A 26,888-nucleotide genomic window follows, 5' to 3' on the forward strand; every position below is an offset into this window, starting at 1 on the left:
TTAGCATCACTTATGTAGGTGGTCAGCCTGTCCATTAGCTTTCCATGTCTGTTTGGCTCTGTCATCTAGTGTTGCATCAAATCTCCTCTCCCACTGTTGAGGTTTCTTACAAGGATTTGCCATGGGTATATCTGCTTCTTCACACTAGCAGATTTCCACTTCAAGGAATCCAGATGTCAAAGAGCTGAACTCCTTTTGGTTCTCTGGATTGACTCACTGGGCTTTCTGCGGAATCCCCAGGCGTTTTCACAGGTGCTTAATTGGAAGGTGTCTCATTTCCTGTCTAATGCTTCCGTTGATCTCCCGTTCTTATAGATGATGCGCTCTTTGCACAGATACAGCGCCTGGGATGAAAATTCTTGGTGTTCCTTGGTGCTTGTGCAGCTCAGGTTTCTGTACCAAAATGCTTCTTGGCCCAAGACTTTCCCTGATGTCACTTCATCTTTTACACTTTGAGTAATGTGTCACATTACTCCATTAGGCCATCAAGGCCTCTGAGCTGTAACTTGCCATTTTTGCCTTCTGACATCATGTTTTTTTCTTGACAAACAAAGTCAGTAATGTTTTCTGGACCTGCTGTTTCTCCTGAGATCTGTTTGTGTGAAACCCTGTTGGAAATGTCACACAGGACCTCAATGTAATAAGCAATGTCTAGGTCTTTTAGTAAATTTTCTGCATTATACCAAAGTTTGTATTGTTTAGATGCAGAATCTATATGCATGTATTTGCTATATGCAGAATCTGCTCAGCTTTCTATGTTCTTAATGCTTGCAGCCTCTACTTTTTTCAGTCCTTCATAACATCACGCTGTAGGATAGCTTTGACTTGTAATAGGCAGGGGTTGTTGCTGTCACTGACTTTGCTATAGTATAAAGATACAAGGTATGTAAAGGCCTTTAAGCATCCCATTGATGTTTTCTCCAGCTTTCTGATTACCCGTCATACTTCTGATGTCTCGTCAATGTTGACATTCAATAAACTACATTTGCATTTGGCTTTCAAATCTGGTGCTGAGGTGGGTTTAGATTCTGGAGCGCTTCTTAGAAATCTTCTGTCTGTTACTTTCCTTTCAAAATAAAGGTTGTAAGTATTTCTAGATGTCACAATTACTCCATTTTTTTTCTGAAGTTTTTCCAAAGTTCCTATATAGAGGTCTGCACCACAGCAGCAGCCTTAATTTAAGCTTATTAAAATCAAGTTCTTAAAATTATTTTGGTTCTTTTCTCGTGGGTACTCAGTCAGAGCATTAGGTCTTGTTTTTTACTTTTGGCAAAACTTGTTTCTCTTTAGATTTAACATGTATTTGATCATGCTTGTTTCAGGATTGTTCCTTAGTTCAAGGTGAGTTTACTGTGCACACATCAGTTGTTGATTTATACCATTGATTTTGTTGGCTAGATTCAGTTTACAATGTTTTTTCTTCTTAGTTTGACAGTATTTATTTGCTTGTACTTAGTTGATTTGTTCTTGAGGCTTATGTTGGTGCAGATGCAGCTGATTTAAGTTTTGCTGTCGGGTGAAATCTGTTTAATTTGCTTATGCTACTCAGAGAGTGGGGTGCTATGTAAGAGCTAGTTTTTAGTGGAATTCAATGACTTCTGTGCTGTTTTGGTCAATGGTTGTTGGTCATGCTCTTCCTAAGTTATTTTTGTTTATTTTGCTTGTTAAAACAAATTCATAAGGAGTAAATTTTGTTATTTTGTTAATCATACCTTGAAAGCAATTGTTGAATCTATCTGTATTCTCAAAGTTTCTCCATCACTTCATAGCCTGGTGTGATTGACAAGTAATAACAAACTTCTTCAGGTGTGTGAGATTTTGTTTTAGTGCAAATGTCAGTTTCCTCAGAGCAGTAAGCCATCACACACCTGAAGCTGTCACGCATGGCCTGTTCCTGCTCATGTCTCTACCCAGCCTGTCTACGCTTGTGCTAGGATTTCCTTTCAGTTCAAATCTAGTGGGTTTGTTTCTGGGAACTTCTTCATTGGATGTATTTTGAGTGAGTTACTGTACTTGGACCTTTCATCGTTTGTAAACTTGGCTTCAGTGTAAATAAAGGCAATTATTTCCCTGTGTGTATATGCATCCATATCTATATGTAGCAAATGCATATTCTGTTTTATTTTCTCCGGTGAGGAGAAAAGCAGCCAAGTTCTACAATGCTAAAATATTTTAAACGATGCTTAGTAGATAACAGTGATATATGTAATTATATCTGAGAATGATTTAGGGTGCTTCAGCTTACTATCCAAATTTACAAAAAATTCTGAAAGCAGAAAGTCGAAAACCCAGTCAAACTTGGATTAGAAGCAAGATTCAGATTTTTGCAGGGATGGTCATCAGTTGTTTAGACACCTTGACAAGTACTGAACTGGGCACCCAATTGCTGATCACTTTAAAATTAAGATAGCTAGAAGAAAATCTGTTGCGATCACAATTGTTAAACTTGAAAGGAGAATGAAAGCTTTATCCTTTGTTACTGTCTTAAACTGCGGTAGTCAAGCTAGATCACCACGTTGGCCCTACCCAAGCTTTTTAAAAAAAGGTGATGTTTTCAGTCTTGTCTCATTTGTGTTCATCATCCTGAAGACAGAAGCAAGTACTGTGTTTGCTGCTTGTCTTGCTAAATGTCACTGGAGTGACAGAACTTCCTCAGTGTCTGTTTCACTGATATTTGAAAACTTCTGTGAAGTTCAGTGGTAGAAGGAAAGAGCAACAAAGGCAGGAGTTGAGGAAAACTTAACGGATCGTAGGCTTTGGTTCCAGAGGAAGAGTGTTTTGGGTATTCTTTGTTATACGTTACATGTTCATATAAGTCAATGCTATATAACCCATATGGAAGACAGTAGCCAAGTATTTAGGTACTGTTTTGCTTTAGTTTGTATGAATTTTATGCATATAATGCAAAACTGTATAAACCTTCATGAAGTTTCAAGTGTGGTGTTTGCAGTGAAGATATTTGCTTACTTTTGAGGATACTATTACTCGGATGGGAAGCTTAATACTGTAGTTACTTTTGAGTGGTGTATATATAATACTTACTATTCATGTAGTCTATCCCATGAAATGGAATCAAATAGCTTTGTCCCACCCCATTTAACAGGATTTGTCCATAATATTACTTGTGGAGTTCACATTGTTGCTCTAGGTTGAGTTTCGACTGTCAAGTAATTGGATGACCTCCTCCCATAATAACAAATGAGTGAGCTAATTATGTAAACACGTGGACCGTCTTGAAAGAAAAAGAAAAGAAATGATTCATATAGTGCCTAGGCAAAACACAATAGCTTGTACTGTACATCTTAGTTATGTATTGTCATGAGTAATTGTTTTTATAGTCCAGGAAGTAATATTTAAACTTGAGGACGAGTTTTTCTGTTGTCCATGATTTCGATATGAAACTGAATGCTCTGGGTGAAAATATGGCTGACGCAGGGCTGAATTGGGCTTTCTCAGAAATGGTCAGACGTCTGCAATCCAAATAGGTCCCTTGGATGTTTCAGGATTATGGCCAGAGCTCATTATGTGTCCATCTGACATTAGTGGAAAGAGAAGGGGTCATCAGCACACAGCAAGTAAGGGAATCATATAACCGGTATTTCTTTCATTCTCCTGGAATGTCACTATGCCTGTTTTGAAAACTACTTACTAATGACACGTGACTTTGCCAGCTTTCCTACTTGCGGTGTTGAGCTCACATACGAATAGGCTGCTAACATCCGTGGGGCTAACTGAGTAATAACCCGTGAGCGTGACTCCGAGAGTCACTGGGTGACCTGTAAGAAGTCTTAGTTCTGTTCTGTACACTCCTGTTTTTCTCTAGGTGCGAAAAAGATGAACGTGTGCTGTTTGTTTAGGTGTTTTAAGAAGTGTTTATTTTTAACAGAAGATGTCTTGAGAGACTGTCAGGCTGTTGATAGTAATGGTTTGTCAGCAGTCTTCTCTTGCAAACAATTTGTGTAAAATTTTCCGTAATAATGATGATGAGTGATGTGATGCTTTTTTTATTGTTTTAGGCTATGTGGTGGTGTTACTAGCGCAGCAAATAGAGATGCATTAAGTGAAAATGTATCATTTCAGGCTGCTTCCGCAAACAAAGGAAAATAGCCTGGCAAGGTGATAAAATTCAGACCTCTGACAGACTCAGTAAGGGCGACACACAGGATATCTCTGTGAGAAGTCAAATGGCAGCAAGTCTGCCTTGATTTCTGCTGTCCCCATCCCTGGCTCAGTCCATAGCAGCGGCAGCTGAAAGGGTACAAAAAGGGGAGCAGGGAATAAGTAGGAAGCAGCTGGTGCTCCTCTGCCCTGCATACATGCTTACTGCTGCGACTGCATAGTTCTTCAACCTCCCATTTTGCCTCCACTGAGACTCCTAAGAGCTATTGACTAACCCCTTTCAAGCATCTTTGCATCTGCTGGATTCTTGGATTTTTTTTACACCGTTTGTGGCTAGTAGTAGTGCAGGGAGAAGGATGTAGCAGCAATGGGGACAGGGCTGGGCTCAGTTTTGGGAGCCAGGGGATGACACATGCTCATCATCTGGCTAACTGGAGGAGAGGAGGGTGTTTTCCTGGGTGGCAGTAGCAGGCACAGCAGTTGCACCAACTGCAGAGTGACCTCATTCCAGCTCTAGGCAAGATTTGTTGCAGGTTGCCTGTGACACTGAAGAGTGGAGGTGTTGCAGATTTCTGCTGTGCGCTGAAAGCACCTCAAATTTGAGGACTGCAAGGTTAAAGCTGAATGGGAAGCGTCACTGTTGGTTATTGTCCCGAGCTTTTTGATAGGTAGTGCTTTCTGGGCAAGAAAGCCACGGCTGCTAGTGATTTTTATGGTCTGAATGGTCACTATATATTGTTGTTCATAAACAGTAGCTAAATTGGTTTTGGTGTTTTAATAAGGTGCACTAGAAGTGATACATAATCTAGGTCTTCACTCTTGAATATATAACCTGATTTACTTTGAGAACCTTGTTTTTAGCAGGTAAAATGTGGGGGCACAAACAATTATTAGATTGGTGTTGGAGGAGTGGTAGAAAGGTGATAAAGACTACTTGATTTGTGTGTTTTATTTAAAATAAAGCATAACTTTTGGTAATACAGGGCTACTGTTTGTCAGGAAGACAATCCTGCTGTAACAGCAGCAAAAAAAATGTTTATGTTTAAGGTGCATAAACTTGCTTTTCCTTTTAATGTAAAAACACCAGTAATAGAAAAAAAAACAACAAAACCCCTTGCAGATTCTTGTGAGAGGTTAAAAAAAGAAGGTAATCACTAGTTAAATTTTTAGACATAAAAAGGAGGAGAAACATACCTGCAGCAAATATCTGTGCTATAGTCATCAAGCACAGCAATATGCAAATATTCAAGCAACTGAAAACACATTGCTGTGTACGGTTTGGGTACCATGATGTAAGAAGGACATAAAACTATTAGAGAACCCCAAAAGGAGAGCTACAAAGATAGTGAAAGCTGTAGAGGAGAAGACATGAGTGGCTGAGGCCCCTTGGTTTGCTCAAACCACAGCAGAGCAGGCTGAGGGGAGGCCTCATGGCGGCCTGCAGCTCCCTCACGAGGGGAGCGGAGGGGCAGGCGCTGTGCTCTGCTCTCTGGGGACAGCGACAGGACCCGAGGGAACGGCATGGAGCTGGGACAGGGGAGGGTCAGGCTGGGCGTTAGGGAAAGGTTCTGCACCCAGAGGGTGGTCGGGCACTGGGACAGGCTCGTCACGGCACTGAGCTGCCGGAGTTCAAGAAGCATTTGGACAGTGCTCTCAGACACAGGGTCTGACTTTTGTGTGGTCCTGTGTAGAGCCAGGGGTTGGACTCAACGTTCCCTGTGGGTCCCTTCCAGTTCAGGATGTTCTGTGATTCATTGTGACTTAGACAGCTGTTTGTGTTCATATACTATAAAGTGTGTGTGTTTTCCACGGTGGTGGTTTACAGTGTACCAAGTTTCTACTGCAGAACATCCATTGATTTCATGACAGTTTACTGGTAATTTGTAAGCAGTCTGGACTGTAAGCTGTCTGGGATGTTGGTTCCCAAAGAGAGGAGAGTGCAGTGCAGTGGTGCTTGGAAGAGTCTGTCTGAATCAATTGTGCTGGTCTTGAAATGAAGATAACTTACCTTTCTGGGAAATAGTTTGGTCAGATAGGAATCATTTGGCTTAAAGGGGTCCATGTTATACAGGAGGTCAGGCTTCATGTGGTAATAAATGCTTCTAGTGAAAAACACTTCAAAAAGTGGTTGCCCGTGTAAGGATACAAGCACAGTAAGTCATAACGTAATGCAGAATACAGACAACTAATCTTTGCACTTTGAGGTGGAGTTATAATCCTTGGACAGCTCAAGACTAAATGTGAGGTACAGTGGTCAGATAAATAAAATACGGTACAATTTCTTCCTTCGGAGTAAGTTGCATGGGGTAACCAAACCACTTTTCAGTAACACCCTCTAGTGCATTGTATGTCCTTCCAGTAACGTGACGCAAGAGCAATTGCCCAGGCTTCCTAGCCAGTTGTGGCTTCCCTGGTTTCAGATGTGACATGTCACTGCTTCATGTTTTACAGAAAAGGAAGAAAATATTGAGTGGTCTTCTGGTCTTTTGTGGAGAGTACAAGTATGCAAAAGACAAAGCTGATTTTATTCAAAAAGCTCTACCAAACAAAATGAAGACATTATCCCTCCCTTTTCTTCCCCTTCTGCCCCCATGTCTAGGTATAGCTACTCTAGAAATGCGGCATGTGTGATGGGACTGTTGCTCGATATAAGGTTACTTGTGCTTGAGTGCCTTCAGGATCGGGGCTGTCACCAGTCAGTCAGGCGCTAATCCCACAAACTTTAACATGGGCTTTAGATCATTGCTGATGAAACTGCTTGCTTGAACAAGGGCTTGCAGGTTCAATATTATTACATTGGAAATTCCTTCCCTTATTTCACTGTAGTCAGAAACCTGATGAAACCATGGGGAAAAACCTTGCAATCAGTGTAGTCACACGATGTGATGCCTGCATAATTCACTGGCTCATGCCCAAGGACCAGTCTAATCTAAAGAATATGATTCTTTGTTGCTTGTTTCATTTTTATGTGAACTTCCAGTTATTAATCATATTTCAAAAGGTACTTTCTGTATGGAGAGTTACTGAGCAATATTAAAATAAATTCATATTCTTTTTATTATAATGATGATCACTTCAAGTAGAAATTCCTCTGATTATTTGAACTGCTGTTTCTTTTAGTTTGGTTGTGTCATGTGTCTGCCTTGAAAACAAACAAAAACCTGTCCTACAGTGCAAAGTGGAACAGTTCCTGAAGGAAAACAATCAGGGATAATTGTATAATGACAACAATAAATATTAATTGACTTTAATATATAAGAATGCATAAATTATTTTGAAGTATCACATGTATCATCTATCAAAATAACTATTTTATTATGCAAGTAAGGTTTTACTGATAAACTGTTGCGATTGACTTGGTAAGCTAGACTTCGAATTTTCCACAGGGTCTTTTGGAGTTCAGTGAATTTTCTTCCTTTAACCGTACCTCAGGGATATTTCTACAGCCGGTTTCTATTCCTGAAAAGGGACTGGGCAACTCTTACATATTGCAGCCTTTTTTTAACGCATAACATCTCTCTGTTTCAGTGCTGCCTAGCCCTATTTTTGTTTGTATGGCTCTCTCCACCTTTCTTGAATACGTAGCTCTATCTCACATGGTTTCTGTTTGGTGGGGCAGGGGAGTGTTCCTGTCCTTCTATCTCCAGTAATGAGGGAGGAGGAGACAGGATGGGGCACTTCTTTTAACTTGTTGTTGCTGCGCAACAGTAGGTTTATTCTAGCTCTAACCTCAGCTTTGTATCCCAGTTTTTACAACCGTAGCACCCCAAGAGATCTAGCGATGGAATCAGTAGGGCCACCCTCAGACCAACTTGTTTGGAAATACACTACAAGGAAAGAAACAACCATATTTTTAAAGATCACAGTGACTTAATAGTGTATCTGTACCTCAGAGAAGATTACATTTGGCCAGCAGACAACTTTATGTAGATACTTCATCATGCTTTTTGTGTGTTCAGTACCGTCAGCAGACACGTGAAGCTGCAAAGTGTGAAGAATCTTTGGCACAAGTCCTGCTATGAGTTTGCAGCAAACCCAGCGGATACATTCAGTGTAGTGTCTGGCTTGGTCTGCGATCCAGTTGAGAAATGCTCTTAAGTTCACTAGTAGCTTTAAGCATTTGAGATATTTGCTTGTAGTTGAAAGTGTGTATGCACGTGCTTTCTGGAGCAGAGCCATACTATGTCTGTGAAGGCTGAATGGAGAGGGTGAATGTAACAAAAAATTGCGAAATGCTGGAAGGTGAAAGAAATGTTTTAACCTGCTTCGGTCTGCTGAGTTTGAAAGGAGTCAAGATGCAACTAGGAGGGCTGGTGGCAGATTGATCAAAGGCAGCTTGTCAGTGTACACCAGTAATCAAAAGACATGAGAGATACAATAGTAACAACAAAGCTAGCTTGAGTAATGAACACTGGGATATTTTACGTTAATGTGTTGTATTCATATCCTGTAACCAGCACACAACTTTCTAGTATTGCTTGCTAATGACCAATAGCACGTCCAGGCTTGTTTCTCATTATTACAGAATTTGTGAATTAAAACGTGGTGAGCATCAGTGCATCGGGCAGGAATAGGTTATAGTTGATCTGGCCTGTGAAGATCAATGTATAAGCTTCATTGTCCTAAACAAATAAAAAACATAAAATGGGGGAATCCAAGGTCACTGATAGGTGGGGTATTTCCAAATGTCAGTTGCAGTTCTAATTTTTTGGATTTGCTAAAATGGAAAATAGGTAGTGCTTTTATATATTTATAATGCATAAAACAAAACTGAAAGAAGAATAGCTAGGGAAGCAGTCTTCTATTCCAGTCATGACAATACAGAATGGGGAACTAGTACAACTATGATGGGAAAAGATGAAAGCAGTTGAAATGAAAAGAGGATTTGAGCATCAATGTTTTAAAATGATTTTGGTATGTGCAGTTTATTTCAGCTATTGAAAATATTTTCTGCCCTAATAAATACTTGCAGAAAAAAATCTTTGAAAGTTCATCCATCTGTTTTTAAGATGTGAATTTGCTGAGAATTTACAACCCACATCTCTGCAGGGAAGATGAAAATTCTATGTGAAGGTGAAAAGGGAGAAATCTTTTGCATCTTTCAAGAATAAATAGGGCATCTGGTGGGAGAGGGTTTTGGTGGGGTTAGAATTATGTTTTGTATGTGATTTCTTATTAAAATACCATTTAGAATTTGCAGAAATATAGTCAGGAGTTATTGTAGCTCTCAGTATGCAACTGTTGATTGTCCCTCACTAGCAAAGAATTTTCAAATCTACTTTTGGAAAACAGTATGGCTTTGTCTTTCATCGGTATCCTTTCAGCTGAAAACCAGCTTGACTGTTAGGCATTTTGATCCTTTCTACCCTAAAAAAGATCAGACCATTAAATAGCATAATTATCTTTGCTGGAAGTCTTAGTTTTTTCTAGCTGACATCTGAATTTTGAACTCTTCTAGGGTGTATTATCTGGGTTTTTCTTTTCCTTTTTTTTTTTTTTTTTCCCTCTCCAGGGGTCCAAAAGTATATGAAGCAGAAAAGACCTAAATAACTTTTAAATACAGTTTTATAAAACAGCTATCTTTGCTTCAAGTTGTCTGCCATCATGCTAGGATTGATGTATGTTTAGAAGATGAAATCTTGTTGAAACTGAAGATATTTTCTCTGTTGAGTCACTCTTCTTTATAATGTGAGGGAACAAGTGTGGGGATGAATACATAGGTCTGCCTTTTGTTGTGAAGGGTGAATCAAGGGGTTAGGAGCATATGAAGCCCCTTCCTTTGGGGTCTCAGGTGATTCATCACTGTGTATTTATCAGAATTTCCCTTTCCGTAGGTCTCCTTGTGGGTACTCTTGATGTCGTGTTGGACTCCAGCGCCAGAGTGGCACCGTATCGAATCCTCTATCAAGCACCAGACTCCCTGGTCTATTGGACTATTGCCTGTGGTAAGGACAAACATAGTGACATGTGGATTTTCATTCTTCCTGGGTACTGTGCCACATAACTAACAGAGCATCCTGCCTGCTGTGCACAGTCATTTTAGGACAAAGAAATAGGTCAGGATGAAAACCTGCTCTAGTGGTTAAATTAAGAAGTTCCAGAGCGTCTAATATTCAGACCTTGATTGCCAGCATGTATGTATCTGTTATGCTCGACGCTGACTGAGTAAAAACAGAAATGGTCATGGAGCAGGGAGAGAGTTCTCTGTTATTTCCCACCCTTCATCTCCCAAATACATTCTCAGGGAAGCAGTCTAGTGTCCATGCCTCCATGCCCATGGCTCAGTCCTGCAGCACTTCTGAAATACAGCGTTCCTGGGTGGTGGGTGTCTCTAAAATGTACAACAGGAGGAGTGCCTGGGCTGTGGCCCCCAAATTAGCTGGGCACCTGGCTTCCCTTGAAATGGAAACTAGGAAGGTAGTAAAAACCCAGCTCTCACCTGAATACTGAATATGGGTATGACATTTCCTGGATCACAGACTCAGTCTCCTTCAGGATAAATACCATCCAGATCCCAGGGATGCTGACCTTCTGGACAGTTAGTTCAGACAATGTTGTCCTTCTAGTTATGCATTTAATTTCAGCCAGGCAGTAGCTAGATCAGAGTTAAATACGGAAGTGTATATTCTTAGAAGGATGCAAAAACTCTTAAGAGTTTTTGGTAGTTGAGGCTCAAACTTTGACATATCTAACCTTAAGACCATTTCTTCTGTCATTATCATAGCTGGTAAATCAATGTGCTGCCTGACATTCAAAATACTGGTTAATGAGGCCGTAGAGTTCTGGCCTAACACTGACCTCTCCTTTGTGCCTATTCTCTCAATAAAATGTGATGTGGACGTACTCTATGTGACTATTCCTCCAGACAAACCCTCTCTCTTGGGAAAGGAAGAAGAGGAATGGGTGAAGGCTTGCCATAGATCTAATAATGATAGCAGATCAAAGCAGAGTCTGCTCTTGGAAGCATGAGACTCATGTATCTGACAAAGGTGGTATCAGAGCTGTGTTATATTCTGTATCCGGTAGGAAATTTTTGAATAGCTTGTCTTAACACAATTATTTCTTGCAACTTTCAATAGTATAAGACCTGGCAGAGGGCATCAATTTAAACAGATGTTTTTCCCTATACACCTACCAGTATCAACTCCGTGATGATTTTAATTTGTATAAAGTAATTTGCCTTTAATGGCAGCTAATAGTAAAAGCAGATATTAATGAAATAGTCTATTACGAAGGTTGGTTCTGAATCTTCATTTAACTGTTTGCTATGTACTGTCAGCTACTTTGCTGTGACAGTAAGTGATGAGACATTGCAGTTCAGCTTTCCTTGGATGCCAGTCATGAGAAAGAAGGGTAAAAGTGCTTGTCTCTGTAAGTCTTTTACACTACTTGTGCACAAGCAGAGCTAGTTGCAGATCCATGTGAGATTTCATCTTCCTTTCACCAGAGTATCACTGCACAGCTGTGAGTAAGCACCTCTGTCCCAGAACCTTGAAAGGGAACAACTGAGGACAGAAATTTTCTCGCTGTTTGCAGGCTCCCCTCCAAAGAAAATGCGTCACAAAGCTCTCAAAGGAGTTGTTCTTCAAAGGTGTTCATACTGTGCACACATTCAAAAATTAATTTTTGAGATTTTGGAAATAGACCATGTAACTTTTTCTTTAAGCGCATTTGTATGTTTTGTTGCGTGACACCTACAGATAATTATTTTATTAACAATGTTTGTCCTCAGGTAACCAGGGGCACAGAATGGAAGGTGGATGAGTTATGGCCTCAGAATAAACAAATGTACCATACATGTGGAAACTTATGCTGCTACTGAACTGCGAGGGATTTTCATTCCTTTTCTGTGACAGATCTTGCAGTTTTGAATGTAGAAATATGGTACTCAGTTAACATTTAAGCTGTTTTTAATAAACATGCTCTTCAATTTTGAATCTGAACCCTAACTGAAATTGCTAACCAAGTAGTTAATATATCTGCTTCCATTTTTTGTGGACTGTTTCTTGAATTTTTAATCTTATAATATCAGGCTGGGTGATTGGCTTCATTATTTTTGTTTTGTATTTTTGTAAGACTGCAGTAGCTCAGGCTTATCCCCTGAAGGGAATAGCGTGACTCTTAATGGGAGATAAAATTTTACAGAGCAAATCATTTATCTCTGCAGCCTTGAAGCTGAGCGGCCCAGCGTTGCCTAAGGCTCTGCACTGTGATTATTTTATGAACTCACAACTACAGCAATTCCTTCTGAACTGATCAAGGGTTGTTACCATTATACAGGGTATTAAGGGATTTTGTTGAATTTACCTATGCGAGTGATTTGTCCTACATTGTATAACTGTCCCTCCCTGTTCCCTAGGGGTAGACTGCCATTTATTTGGTACTTGTAATCTCTTATTTTTACGGAGATTTGTCCTATTCTCCTATGCCTTCCACAAAGCAATAATCTCTGCCTTCAGTGAGTAGCTGTACGGAATAACTGGAACAAATGTGATTGCTTCCTGGTTCATTCATGCTGCATGACATTTGATCTTGTTCTGTACAAGACTCTTCTGGGCAAAAAATAATTCAAGGGGTTTTGTTTGCTCTAAAGTGACTTAAAGTTATGTTTGGAACCTAGATTTATTTATAGTTCATTTTGGATAAGGATAGGAATTTGCTTTGGTATTAACTCTATGTATGTAGGCTGTATGAGAATGCAAGCTGGTTAGATCTGAGGCTTTGTAGCTCTGTAAGTGGGCTTGTTTACAGCACCTCTTCCAGTGCAGTGTGATGTTGAACATGTCTGCTACAGGTTACAGTTCTGTCTGTTGAACTAGACTGGAAAGATAATATGAAAGATGTTATTGGTGACTTTGCAAGAACAGTTTAAGGCATATAAATTTTGTAATGGTCTAGAAATTCAAAATGTTGTACGTGATCAGCCTTGTATATTTTAATAGCCTTTCTGTGCTACGTCCCCATTCCAAATCTGAGAGCCCTTAATTTCAGGGAAAGAGTGATGGTATATACGTATACCCTGTTTGGAAACAAACAACTCTTTAGTTCCAATTCCAACTGTAAAATCAGTCATCCTTACTATGGCTTTGTGTGTTTCAGGTGTAGAATCATTGCCGTAGGTTTTTCACGGTAGTGGTATTTTATGTGCATTTCCATACAAGTTTCTAAATCCGTATTCCATATGTGAAAAAAAGAACATGGATTATTTTAAAGCACCAATCTTGAAATTGTATTATATGCATTGGAAAAGGTTTTGAGAAAAGCCCCCGTGTTCTGGTTAACAAAGAGTTATGAGTTTTACAGTGCATATACATATATACACGCACATATATATATATATATATGCGTATTGTCTCTGTATATTGAGCTTTAAATGTTTTCTCCTCCTGCTCTGCACAAAGTGAGGTTTCTGCCATTCCATTCCTGAGCCTGCTGTTACTGGCAAGAACAATTTTAGGCTCCCCGAAGTGTTACAGTTTCTCTTGTAGTGCCTTCTGTAAATTGCAGCAGTTCAGGTTGACTAATAAGCATTTCAGGTAAGTATGTACTTGGGAGAGAAGACTGGACATAACATGTTAATTTTCTTCTCAGTCCTGAACACAGTCATGTTCCCTCTGTACCTTCGTATCTTAACTTTGAAGGGCTCTATTCCAAAGTAGTTTAACTGTTGAATTTTTTTTCTCTTTTTCTTTCCCTCAGATTTAGAGGTATTCCTTGATTTACCTAAAAGGCCAGTGATGGTAAAGTAGTGAATGCTTCTAACATGCTAAGATGGGCAAAGGCTTGCCAGTAGCAGAGTTAATAGACCTATAGTTTAAAATATTGCAGTGAAAATATTTCTTTAATCCTTAGTAAATAAAGCAAGGAAAAGATCTAGACTGTGAGGAGAACTTGGCTAGAAATGTTCTATATCATATCTTGATTTTGGCCTGCTTGCATGATCTGCTGTAGATGAAACTGTCTGGGAGAGTTATGGAGTCAAAAATTGAAATGGAGATGAGAAATGCAGACAATGAGATGGGAGGTTACAGGTTGAGGATGTTAACCATAGCTATTTAATCATAGAATGGTTTGGATTGAAGGGACCTTAAAGCCCACCCAGTTCCAACCCCTGCCATGGGCAGGGACGCCTCCCACCAGACCAGGTTGCTCAAAGCCCCATCCAGCCTGGCCTTGAACGCTTCCAGGGATGGGGCATCCACAGCTTCTCTGGGCAGCCTCTGCCAGTGCCTCACTGCCCTCAGAGTAAAGAATTTCTTCTGAATATCTAATCTAAATCTGCCCTCTTCTAGTTTAAAACCATTACTCCTTGTCACTTCGCTCCCTGACAAAAAGTCTCTCTCCTGCTTTCCTGTAGGCCCCCTTTAGGTATGGAAAGGCCACTATAAGGTCTCCCCAGAGCCTTCTCATTTGCAGGCTGAACAACCCCAGCTCCCTCAACCTGTCCTCATAGGAGAGGTGCTCCAGCCCCTTGATCATTTTTGTGGCCCTCCTCTGGACTCACCCTCTGATTGTATTCCATAGAAATACTATTTTTTCTTCATTACTTGTTGCTGAGCAACATGGAAAACAATTGTTTTGTATTCAAGAGGATTACATTGAATTCTTCTATAAACAGCAGAAACATTTATGTTAAAATAGTATAGCACTAGCGTGGACGATTTGTGCCTGTAGTTAAGTTGGAGAGTTTATCAGCAACAGCTAGTTGTAGTGTCACCACTCTCTAACGGTTGTTCCATGTGAACAGCTATGCTTTCCTGTATTCTGTAGGTGTTAGGTAGCATGTAGATACATTTACTTGTTAGTTCTGAGTAAAACAAACTGAGACTGTGATTGAACAAAACCGATGAGGTATTGATCTGATTTCCTAGTTGGATTGACATGTTTTTATCAAGCTTCGTATATAGATGTGAACACGTAATGTTTGTTTTTCTGAAAATACTTAAAAGTCCCTATTTTGACACAATTCCCTCAACCTCCTCTTTTGGTGGAGTATTTTTTTTTTTTTTTTTTGAGTGCTTGAATTTATTTTTAATTCGGGATGGTCACAGAGAGATACTGAAGAGCACCAACAACTTCATTCTGCAAGTTGTTGAGAACAGAGGGACAAAATGGAAGTTACATTTATTAAAATCCCATCTCAAGAAAAAAAAGTGAAAATTTGCATGTCTTAGCTCTAGCTCATACCCGAAGCTTTTTCATTCTTCTTCGGAACTACTTTACAGATTGCATGTATGTTGCTTCCTCAGTATCAAAGAGATCTCATTTGGCCCCTTTTGGTTTGCTAAGAAAACTTGAAGTTTAGTTTATTCTTTCACTTTGAAAAATAAGCAACCTCTGACAATTCTCCCACCCCTAGAAAGAAATAGCTTTCTTGGAGGTCTTTCAGCACCCTTCTTTTGAGGAAGAGCCATCACAATAGACTTAAAATGGAAAAATAATAGAAAAATGGTCCTTTACAGCGTTGCTCTTGTGATTTCATCATTGGTTTGTAGCTTGTGTTTGTATGTAGTGTTGAGGAATTAAGAACCAATTGTAGAATATACAACAGTTGTTTTTTGTCAGTTCCCAATAGATGTGAGTAATACCTTTGCCAACTCTTCAGTGTGATGCTGCACAGCACAGTGTCATTACTATGTTTGGAATTCTAAATTTAGGATTTTCTTGCTCGTGATACTGACATAGTCAGTTTGTGCTTGTCAGAATATCTTGAAGATTGCCATCTACTTACTATGAAGTTAGAGGACCGTGGGGGAGAATTTTGTAATTTCCAAGGATACAGCATCTGTTATATGGCAACTGTAGTTACTGGCAAGTTTTATGTAGGCCATTTATTTATTTATTAAGAGGACATAGACGCTGATTTCTTATTTTGTGATTTTTTTGTTTGTTTCTTTGTTTTATATACAGGTTGCTCAAGGAAGGAAATCACTGAACACTGGGAATGGCTTGAACAGAATTTGTTGCAAACTCTTTCTATCTTTGAGAATGAGAATGACATAAATACATTTGTCAGAGGAAAAATACAGGTAGTTATATTATTGTAAATATTGATAATGATAGATGTGATTGTGGATGTAAGACTATTATGAGTTCTAAAGAAATTTGACCTAGTATTCCCACGGCTGCTCCATATTTTTGAAAGGAAAAACATTCCAAATAGCAACATGTTTGTAAATATAAAGGAAAGTGGCATTAGTGCACATTACTACAGCAGTGCAATAAAAACAGTATTATATGCAGGGCTGTGAACATTAAAGCATTCTAAAAAATTAATCGCACTGTTGTTTCTGTCTTAAGTTTTCTGAGTAACTTTCATTGCAAAGCTTTGACTTTTTTTAACGTGTATTGTATAATACCTTCTTACTTTTCTGTGCGGTTAAATCCCTTAGTGTTGACATTTGTGATGGTGTTGGGAGATGTCAATTGTTTTGGTTTTACCAGTACATCTTTCCCTCCTTATAGGAGAGAAAATAGCTATGCTGATAAATGTACTTCATCCACACTAAGAACTACATAAAAATAAGTAGTTTGGTAAAAGATTGATTGTAAGCAAAATTACTGTACTTAATTTCTGTGTATTTTTAAGCATTGGCTTTGTTAAATTCCTCTTTTATAATTTCAGGTAGTAGGTCAACTGCTTTAAGAATTCCGTAGTTGGTAGTTTGTTTTACTACATGATCAGATATGAGGGCTATAGATGCTCATGGAAACAACTTATGCTAGAAGTAATTTGTGAAATGTAATCCTTTAAGGAAATTGTTACTTTTTAGACTTTAGAATATTTTCATACTTTATAGAGCATTAAAAATTTGTCCGACAAATGAATGATGATTCGCTGTCTTGTATTATACTTTCCATGTAAATGGACCTATTTGAAGGCAAGCAGTATCTTTTTATCTCTAACATAGAGGACATTTAAAAAAAATAATTGGAAAATAAGTGAGTAGAGCGGAACTTCAATATAGAACAGAAACAACTGTAGTCTTTGAGGTATCAAAAAGCAGCTTTTCACTGGACTGCTGCCACTTCAGATCTGATTGAGAACTTCTGCACCTACAAGTGTGAATGGTTTTCCATCCTGACAGTTATCCGAATCTAATATTTCTTTTCTCCTACTTTCTTCTGCTCAAGATCCTAAAAGGAATCATTCATTAGGAAAAACATAAAATAACTTTTAAAACAGATTCTTTTTTTCCTTCTTTTTAGAAAAAAATTTCTAGTGAAATCCTATCCTTGTCTCCTCAAGGAACATGTTTATGTGAAAGGGAAAAAGTTTACAAATCATGGGTACTTTAAAGAGTAGTTAGGATTAGAGATAAATTTGTTAATTTTAAACAGGATCCTAGCAAAGCAGTTAAGTGGTTGACGTTTGATTACTTTTGGCATAGGCATGGTGGGGAGCAAGGTAATCAGAAGACAGCCTTGAATAAGGTAAATATCTATATAGGCAGAAGGATAAGTGAAATACTTTGACATCACAGTTAACTCTTGTGGCCTTTGCCCCTGACAGTGATGGTAATAAGGATGTCTGATACTCTGTAGCACCTAGCGTGCTATGTACTTCTTTCGCTCCTTTCTAGGGCATCATTGCTGAGTACAACAAAATCAATGGCATCAAGGAGGATGATGATACAGAAAAATTTAAGGAAGCCATAGTGAAGTTTCATAAGCTATTTGGGATGCCAGAAGAAGAGAAACTAGTGAACTACTACTCCTGCAGTTACTGGAAGGGGAAAGTGCCCCGTCAGGGCTGGGTGTATCTCAGCATTAATCACCTTTGCTTTTATTCTTTCCTCATGGGAAGAGAAGGTATGTTTTGCAGTGAAATGTCTGTTTGTGCATCTAAGAATTGTTAGGAAGTCTTCCGTAGTTTGTTACTGTTAGCCTGTTGACCCATGTCAACAGGATGTCATTGCTGTAATGTTTGAAATATTTTGATGTATAAAAATAAAACACTAGAGTATCCTGGTGATGAACTGTACAAATCTTTTTAACTTCAGCCAGTGTTTTGACAAGTGGAGATGCACATAGGAGAAATACTTTGTTCAAATATCTGTGCAAGAAGCTTTTTTTAATACTACATGCTATCCTGATTGTTGTAGTATTGGCGGAAGGATTCCTAAATGCTTGTGGTTGTACACTGTGACATGAAATAAAAACTTAATTGTCTCCCAAACAAATTGAGTATGACATCTGTGCAATACTATAAAAGACAAATACCCATGAAACAGCATTGGACAGCATTTGCTTGAGCAGTCTGTGTAGTAGGAGAGTCTGACTAAATACCTAGACAGTGGCAGTATTAAATCCATCATCCCTGAACAGACTGATCTTATATACAGAAGCTCTTTTATGATTCTTGTCTAGTTGCTCAAGTTCTTGATTTTTTTTAATGAAGTGGGATGCAATATTTTGATTAAATTAGGGCTTTTACAAAATACTTTTACAAGTGATAAATAAACTGTGAAACAGTTAATTGTATTGCTTTAGCTGTTGTGGAGTAGTGAGAAGCCTGTCTGGTGTGTTCAGACTACATTACATTTCCTTGCTTTCTTAGGAAAGAGGATATCAGAGTCTGAGCAAGTGCTGTAACAGTGATAAGTTATGTTAGCCCAGCTAGCTATTTATGCTGTCCTCCCAGCTTTTCAAGATGCAAGAAAATTTCAGTTGAATACATTTTATAGAAAATGGAAGATAAATGCTTTTGAATGTGCTATTTTTTTCACTGAATCTTTTTGTTTACTTCTGTACAGCAAAGTTAGTTATCCGCTGGGTTGATATTACTCAACTTGAGAAGAATGCTACATTACTCTTCCCTGATATGATCAAAGTGAGCACAAGGTCCAGTGAACACTTCTTCTCAGTATTCCTTAATATCAATGAGACATTTAAACTAATGGAACAGCTTGCCAATATAGCTATGCGACAACTTTTGGACAATGAAGGGTTTGAACAAGACAGGTCATTACCCAAGCTGAAAAAGAAATCCCCCAAAAAAGTATCTGCACTGAAACGGTAGGTAGCACTGGCTCTTAGTCATTTGCTTCTCCTCATTCCTTTTACTTACAGCGTTTTGTTTAGAAGTTTTCTAATGATGTTGCTATATAGTGTTATTCCAAAAAAGAATGATTGATTCTAGGTGATGGCAAAAGGTGAGGAATTATTTAGGTATAATTAGTTAGTCTCCTGTTGAAATAGGAGCAGAAAAATATGCAAATATGCAAAATGAGACACATTAGAGTCACATTCTCACTTGTTCAGAAGCTTTTATGCATCTCTTGACACTGGCTGCATTAGATATCTGTTGTAAGGCCTCTTCAAGAAACATGTCTAGCATTCATACTTGGTCCTATAACTGGAATTAAAAAATGACTCTAGATAATGAATTCCATCTAGAACTTATTTAAAGTAGTAGAGCTACAAGCAATGAAATGAAGTTCCAAGGCATGAAATAAAGTCTGGAATTTACATCTTTCTATGGATATCACACTGCAATTTAATAGTTTCTTTTTAATTTTTTCCTTCTATCATTCACTAACATGATTGACATATAACAGACTAGTCAGTTTTTGTCGATAGTTCTCATTACTTGGTGACATCTGACATGCATTTGATCCCTTAGGTTTGTCTAATCTTTTGTAGTACAGGCCCGTTACTGTTCAGTGTTTTACATTGATTGCATTAGCAAGACTAGATCCTGAAATTATTAACAGACTCTAGCCCTAAGGATTCCATTGTGTTAATAAATCAACATCAAAGAAACATTTTTGGCATAATATTATGTGGTCTCATTTATTTTTTTTAATAATCATAAAATCATTTAGGTTGGAAAAGACTCTTAAGATCATCAACTATCCACCTAACACTCAAATCTACTGCTAGATCATTTCCCTGAACAGCACATCCACGTGTCTCTTAAATAACTCCAGGGATGGCGACTCCACAATCTACCAGCGCAGCCCATTCTAATTCCTAACCTCCTGTTCCAATAATAAATTCTTCCTGATACCCAGTCTAAACGTCTCCTGACGCAACTTAAGGCCATTGCCTTGCGTCCCATCACTGGATTCACTGCGCGCACTCCCAGAAAATAGGGCCAAATGCCAAAAAATCACCTAGCCTGTTCCCTCTGAGTATTCAGCGTCATTGTATCCAAGTCATTTGTGGCAGATGTTTTTTTATGTAGTCTTGGAATCTTCCAGCAGGGGAGATTATACATCTTTTACAAGCAAACTATTTCCACTGCATGCTGTGTTTAACGTGTTTAACGGAGTTGTATGTTGTAGGTAACTTGCAATGGCTTGTATAAAATATACCTTAAAATGTATTATGTACAGGTGCCTTTAAACAAAAGGCAGCTTTTTGTGGTGGTTTTTTTTGTTTGTTTGTTTAGGGATCTTGATGCCAGAGCAAAGAGTGAGAGATACCGTGCGTTGTTTCGACTTCCTAAGGATGAGAAGTTAGATGGACATACAGACTGTACTCTGTGGACTCCATTCAACAAAATGCATATTTTGGGTCAGATGTTTGTTTCTACAAACTACATTTGCTTTACTAGTAAGGAAGAGAACTTGTGCAGCCTTATTATCCCTCTTCGAGAGGTAAATACTTATATATGTAGATTGATAGGGCAAAAAATAAAGCAATACTGTATTGGAAATTGCGTCCTAATTTTTTTCCCCATTGTTGGAGAAAACCTCTTTTCATCCCTTTAACCTCTTTTGAGCATACTATTCTGATGTGTTCTAAGTAATATTTGATGAGTGTGTGTCTTAGAACTAAGTTCCTGCTACTAAAATTCACGTGGAATTCCCTGTCAGTTTTTACAACCTTAAAGACTTCTTTCTCTCACATAATTTGTTATTCTGATTTACATTTTCATGGTATATTTTTTGTCTCATAGAGAGGGACGATAAGACTTCCTAGATAGATGAGTGGAACTTCTATTAAAGAATCTGTCAGATAATTTGCTTCTGTCAGATGTAAAAAGACTTGTAATACTAATGAATTGAATTGTCTCTTCATGCAGACAAACTTGCAATTATTTATTCCTGTATATGGAAAATATTTGCCAGCATTTAACAAGTGCTTTTGTGCTGCCCTTTTTAAAGTTGGTTGCTTAAAATACGTGTTCAGTAAAAAATAATTAAAGTTTGAGGCAACGAAATAAGATGTATTGGGGAGATTTTGTATGATTGATTTGCTTTGTGGGTTGATGGAAAAATGTGTCAAGTCTTGGGAACAGTTGCAGAGCTCATGTAAACAAGGACAGTTTAGCTTATCTGAAGAACCATGGCATATTTAAAGCACTTTTTTTCCCATATGTCATTAGGAGTAAAAACAAATAGTATTTGTTTGGAAACCTTGAAGTACAGCTTCTCCATGGTGTGTTGCAATGACCTTGGTTACTTGAGCAGAGACATTCAGTTACGATTGTGCTAGTTGTCTGGAATTCAGAGGGAGCAACAGTCCTCTGAGTAAAGTGTTAGAGAAGGGGAATAAGGTTTGCATTTAACTGGACCTCTTTTCCTAGATACAAATTGAACAACTGTTTTTGATAATCACAGCTGCAGTAGCATGGGGTTCAAAGCTTTAAGAAATAGTTGAAGGAATAAGTGTTTTTATTCTGAACAGGTAAAGTCTCCAGCACCAACAAGGAGAATGGTAACACGCAGGATAACGCCAGCCATTGGATCAACAGATCAGTACCCTTGATAGTGAAAAGGGAAGCTTTCTATTTAATTAAAGCATTGGTTCAGACCCTAATTCCAGTGTTCTGGAACATTCTGGAGATGTTTTGACAGATAAGGCAATAACAAAGCATTGATTCAGAAATGATGATTGGAAAAGATTTTCAGCAGCTGCCTGCACTGTTCGCTGCTCCTAGTACGTGCAGGCTCCAAGATCAGCACTTCAGATACTTGTGTCTCTACTTCAATAGGCAATAAGCAGTTTTCAGCTCTCGTTAGAGCAGAGCACGCTTGCCATAATGCTTGTCCCGTGCCTCTATAAATTCTTCTTTTTGTGCTGATTATGCTCAAACAGTTTTTAAGTGGAATAGGAAAACAACATAGGAACACTCTTTAGCTAATTATGCTGTTGGTGAAGGTCCTTGAAGTCAATGAAGAACTAACACGTTTGTAGCAAACAGAAAAATAAACGGAAGTTCACAGGACAGAAAGGCGATTTAGGACCTGAGCTGTTCATTGAGGTCTTTAAATATATCTTCACAGGAAATATGTGAAAAACAGTTATCCTTTTAGCTAGAGAAACGTGAATATTACACACTAATGTCTCACCATTGATCCCTACTTTAAATTTAAAAAAAAAGAAAAAGAAAAAGAAAAGATACTTCGGGTAAGCCAAAATGTGCCCTCTTCTATTCCAAAGGCAGTAAGACAGTTATTGTTACCTAGGAAATTGTTTAAAGTCATAGAAGTTAAAAGTGCTTTGAATTATGCTTTGTGTTTTCTTCAAAGTATGAACTGCACGAACTGGATTAATTTGTTTTTAAGGCTAATAATTGGTAATGCTTAGAACACACAGCTGTTAAAGAATTCATCCATCATGTATGACTTATCCTTGAGATTTCTTGGTGTAAACACTTCACTAAAAGTTCAGGGAACTTGTGCCCTGTGTTCGGTAGATTGTAGTGTGAGTACTGTTTACAGGCTGGAGTTCAGTTAGATTAGTGACCAGACCACTAACAACTGAAGGTCAAACAGAAACTTTCACGTCACGGATTGGATGCCTTCCTTTGTAAGGAAAAGTATGGGGTTAGTTTCCCTTAGTTGCAGGTTTCTGTGTGTCATGAAAATGGAGTTGCATTAACAGTTGTTATTACAGTATGCAGCTATAAGATAGTAGAACAGGAGAGTTACTAAAAAAATAATAATTATTCACATGTGTTAGCAGTAAAAAGTAAGCAAGATTTTCAGCCTATTTTAGCATTGAAGACCAAGAGAGGGATTTGGAGGTCCTACAAAAAGCTCATAGATCTGCATCCCACAGAAGAAATTTTGTTCTACTGCTACTTTTAAAACAAAGCCTGAGTAAAATAAACTAAGCAGTGCAAAGGAGTTTTGCTGGAGAATGTGCAGAAGCCAGTTGTAGGGGGATGACAGTCTTCATCCTCAGACTTGTGAGCAGTTGAATCCATACCCTGTTTTCCAGTAGAGGGATGTTCATGATGATTTGATATAGGAGAGGAAGGGACAAGAGTTTATTGTACTTAGTTTCTTAAACCAGGCAACTTGATTAATTAAAGATCTTAATCTGTTGCTAACTGTTTCTTCCTAGGTGACAATAGTGGAAAAAGCAGACAGCTCCAGTGTGTTGCCCAGCCCGTTATCAATCAGCACTAAAAACAGAATGACGTTCCTGTTTGCCAACTTGAAAGACCGAGACTTTCTTGTACAGAGGATCTCAGATTTTCTGCAACAAACAACTTCAAAAATATACTTGGAAAAAAATATTTCTGGAAGTTGTATGAGCTCTGACGATGAGGTATGTGGAGGGGAACAGGTATCGTTTACTAAAAGGGAGTTTCAATTGTTGCGATAAGAGAGAAGACAAAAACCTTTAAGTGCTATACCTTTGTACACAGAAACCTTACCTTCTAGATGTAAAGCCTTTAGCTTCCCCTAAGCTGTACAGTTAAAATGTTATGACTAGAATATCTTTTTCATGTTAGAAGTAAGAGAAATCACTGTTGAAGTGGAAGAGCTACTTTAACTCCTGCTGCCACATTCTAACATCAAAGTGCATCTTTTGTGAAAAGTAGCATGGTTAACTATCTGGTTAATTGAATAATACTGTTTAATATGACTTACCCAAGTCAAAATATAATTGTTGAATTTTAGTATTTTGAAAAGATCAGTTAATATAAAGCTATTTTAATGCAAGTCAAACTGCTGAATTGGATACTTCGATCCTTCAGAGAAGGACGTATGAGATTATAAATACACTGTTTTTGAACTTCAGAAGGTTTGAACTAAAAACAGGTGGTCCTGTTCTGAACTTCTTTGCTATTTACCTGTGCAAAGTAAATAGTTTTTAAAAGATGTAGTTAGATGAATGTTTCTCAGACACTATGAATATCAAGGCTTCTGTTTGAATTCTTAAGTTTTGTGTGAATTTAGGTGCTCCATATCACAGCCTCATCAGATCTGTTTAACCCAGCAAAGCTTAGCAGTTCAGGTCTCAAAGCAGACAAGGCTTTTGTGCTGTATCATTTTGGTTTTATGTAGGTAGACCTCATGTTCCAACTATGTACTAAACCATACCTTAGTATTGCGCTGAATGGCCCTACCCTGCTGGCCATATAAATCTTAAAAGTCAGTTTTTGACTTGCTTTATTGGTGGTAAGGTATAATCGGTGTGTTGTAGTTGCATTCCAGAGCACATATGCATGTATGCATAATGCTGAAACTTCTTACCTTTTCCCTAAATGGAACTTCTTTTTCTACCTATGGAATTATAAGCACAAATTAATGATTGCCATCACTATTACAGTTAGTAATATGATTATATATGTAGACATACATGACTGCTAATTTCAATTTTAGGCATATAGTGTGAATTGCTGTATGAGATCTTAACTGTAGTAAAAGTTTTCAAAGCTGTTTGAGAAGTCAGAGTCCTTTTTCTCCAAAGTATTTTTCTTCCTAATCACAGTCTGACAGTGTTCAATTTTCTTTAGAATAATTTTTTTTTTCAAGTGAGGGGAGCAAAATAATTGAGGAAATTATTGAGGAAACTGCAGATAGTGTTATTATTTTATACTGGTTTAAATTATGTTTTGTTCTTACTCTGATTGTATGTGGGTGATTTAATTTGCTCAGTCTGAGTTAGCTGTTAGCATACAGAAACTTTGAAGTAAAAGAAAGTAAAAAAGTCCAGACTGGTTCAGTCCTATGCCTGTGTTGTTCATGACCGATTTCTGCAGGTGTTTACAAGATCAAATAGTATCATTTCTGCCAGCACACACAAAAGCCTCAGCTCTGAGTCGGAAGGAGAGCGACAGTTCAATCTCAATGGCAATGGCATTCCAACAGCAACTCAAGCTTTAATGACTATGTATCGACGGAGGTCACCTGAGGAGTTCAACCCCAAGCTGGTAAAAATATGTCTGAGTGCGGTACCTGACTGAAAAAAGTTGTTAAAATTGTTTTCTTTAAAATACATCCTGTTGACCCAGCAAAGTTTCATTCTGCCACAGACTTGTCTCTACGAGTGGCAATATTTTTTTCAAAAACAAAACATTTCACATGTGAGAGTTTGTATGCCTCTTCTGAAGTACAACTGCTCCAATAGTCTTCTTTTAACAGTAAGGTCTACTGGAATAGAAATTAAGAAATGGGAGGAGGCAACCCATTAAGAAGAGAATTGGACTGTAGCCATGTTATTTCTTGCTCCCTTGGAAAGTTAGAACATTACAGGCTTTTAGCACTTCTCTTTCTAACACTATTAAAAATGTTAAGCCCCATCTTTATGCATTTCTTTCATTGCTGTTAGGCTAAAGAGTTTTTGAAAGAACAAGCGTGGAAGATTCACTTTGCTGAATATGGCCAAGGAGTCTGTATGTATCGTACCGAGAAGACGAGAGACCTTGTGCTGAAGGGCATTCCAGAAAGCATGAGGGGGGAACTTTGGCTACTGTTTTCAGGTAAATATTCATTCAGAATATGACTGTGGGATATAAGCAAAAGCATGAGGGGAGAGAGGATTTCAAAAGTATTTAAGGGTGTAGTTAATAAGCATGCAAAAATATTTGGAGCAAGTAAGGCTGTGCGTTAACAGGCACAAGACTGGTTTAGACAAGTTCTGTCTAGATGAGAAAACATCCTTTCTCAAACAAGGCTCAGATACCTAGGGAAGAATATTAAAAAAAAAAAAAAAAAAAAAAGCACAGTGTATATTCTGTTAACAGAAGTCAGCAGCGTAGGGGCTTCTAGATGTTCAAAAACCACCAGCAGGCCTACTTTGCATTCATTTAATCGTTTCTGAATCCAGTTAATGTTTTGGCCTTCACAATAATTTCTTGCAGGCAATTCCAAAATTTAAGCATGCTGCTGTGCTCCCAGTATGTGAAAAACAGTGAGAAAATATTCTCTGTCCATCCATATTTTCTATGCTGTTGAGGATTCTCTACATCTGTGTCCCCTTAGGCCTTTTTTCAAAGCTGAAGGATTTTATTCATTTTGTTACAACTTAAATGGAAATCAGATTTTCTTCTTACATTTTTGCTTTCTGTATGCTTTCTCTAGCTCCATACCTTCATGAGATACTTACCACAGCTACCTACAACACTTAAGATATGAGCACACCAAGGACTTTGTATGATGACATAAGGATACTTCTTGTTTTGTTTTCCATTTCTTTGCTAAAAATGCTTGATCTTAAGTCATCTTTTTGGTGTTTGGCTTTAAACAGATGTTTTCAGACAATATACACAAGATGCACAGATCTGTCCTGCATCTGGCTAATAGTTTGGACTAGTTTTCATGGTATAGTTATAATCAGTCTTTTTCAATGTGCGTTACTGTGTGCTGGCACTTGATTTCTTTTGTTGCTGAGACTGTCATTTCCAGGTAAGTTTTGAAGTCACCAGTGAAATCTCATAGCAACCCTGTGAGTGTGTGATAGTAACCCTAAAACATGCCCAAGATGACAGAGTCATTTTCAGAAGCAGGAATAGACCTCAGGAGTTCCCGTCTCTCACTTTTGGCTGAGATACTGTACTTTCTGCAACCAAACATAATCTA

At 38.2% G+C, this 26,888-nt stretch overlaps 1 protein-coding gene across 5 annotated transcripts in view; it reads left to right on the plus strand.

Moving 5' to 3' along the window:
• TBC1D9 (TBC1 domain family member 9) overlaps positions 1–26,888 on the plus strand; it is a 51,646-nt gene that overhangs the window by 5,668 nt on the left and 19,090 nt on the right. For all 5 annotated transcript variants that reach the window (XM_040554771.1, XM_040554770.1, XM_040554768.1 and 2 more), the window contains exons 2-9: positions 9,954–10,064; positions 16,030–16,148; positions 17,703–17,931; positions 18,876–19,137; positions 20,516–20,723; positions 23,422–23,628; positions 25,070–25,240; positions 25,639–25,789. In XM_040554771.1, the coding sequence (XP_040410705.1) occupies positions 9,954–10,064; positions 16,030–16,148; positions 17,703–17,931; positions 18,876–19,137; positions 20,516–20,723; positions 23,422–23,628; positions 25,070–25,240; positions 25,639–25,789 (1,458 nt within the window). The remainder of the gene's footprint in view (positions 1–9,953; positions 10,065–16,029; positions 16,149–17,702; positions 17,932–18,875; positions 19,138–20,515; positions 20,724–23,421; positions 23,629–25,069; positions 25,241–25,638; positions 25,790–26,888) is intronic.

The sequence above is a fragment of the Cygnus olor genome, chromosome 4, assembly GCF_009769625.2.
Source record: "Cygnus olor isolate bCygOlo1 chromosome 4, bCygOlo1.pri.v2, whole genome shotgun sequence".
Classification (NCBI taxonomy): Eukaryota; Metazoa; Chordata; class Aves; order Anseriformes; family Anatidae; genus Cygnus; species Cygnus olor.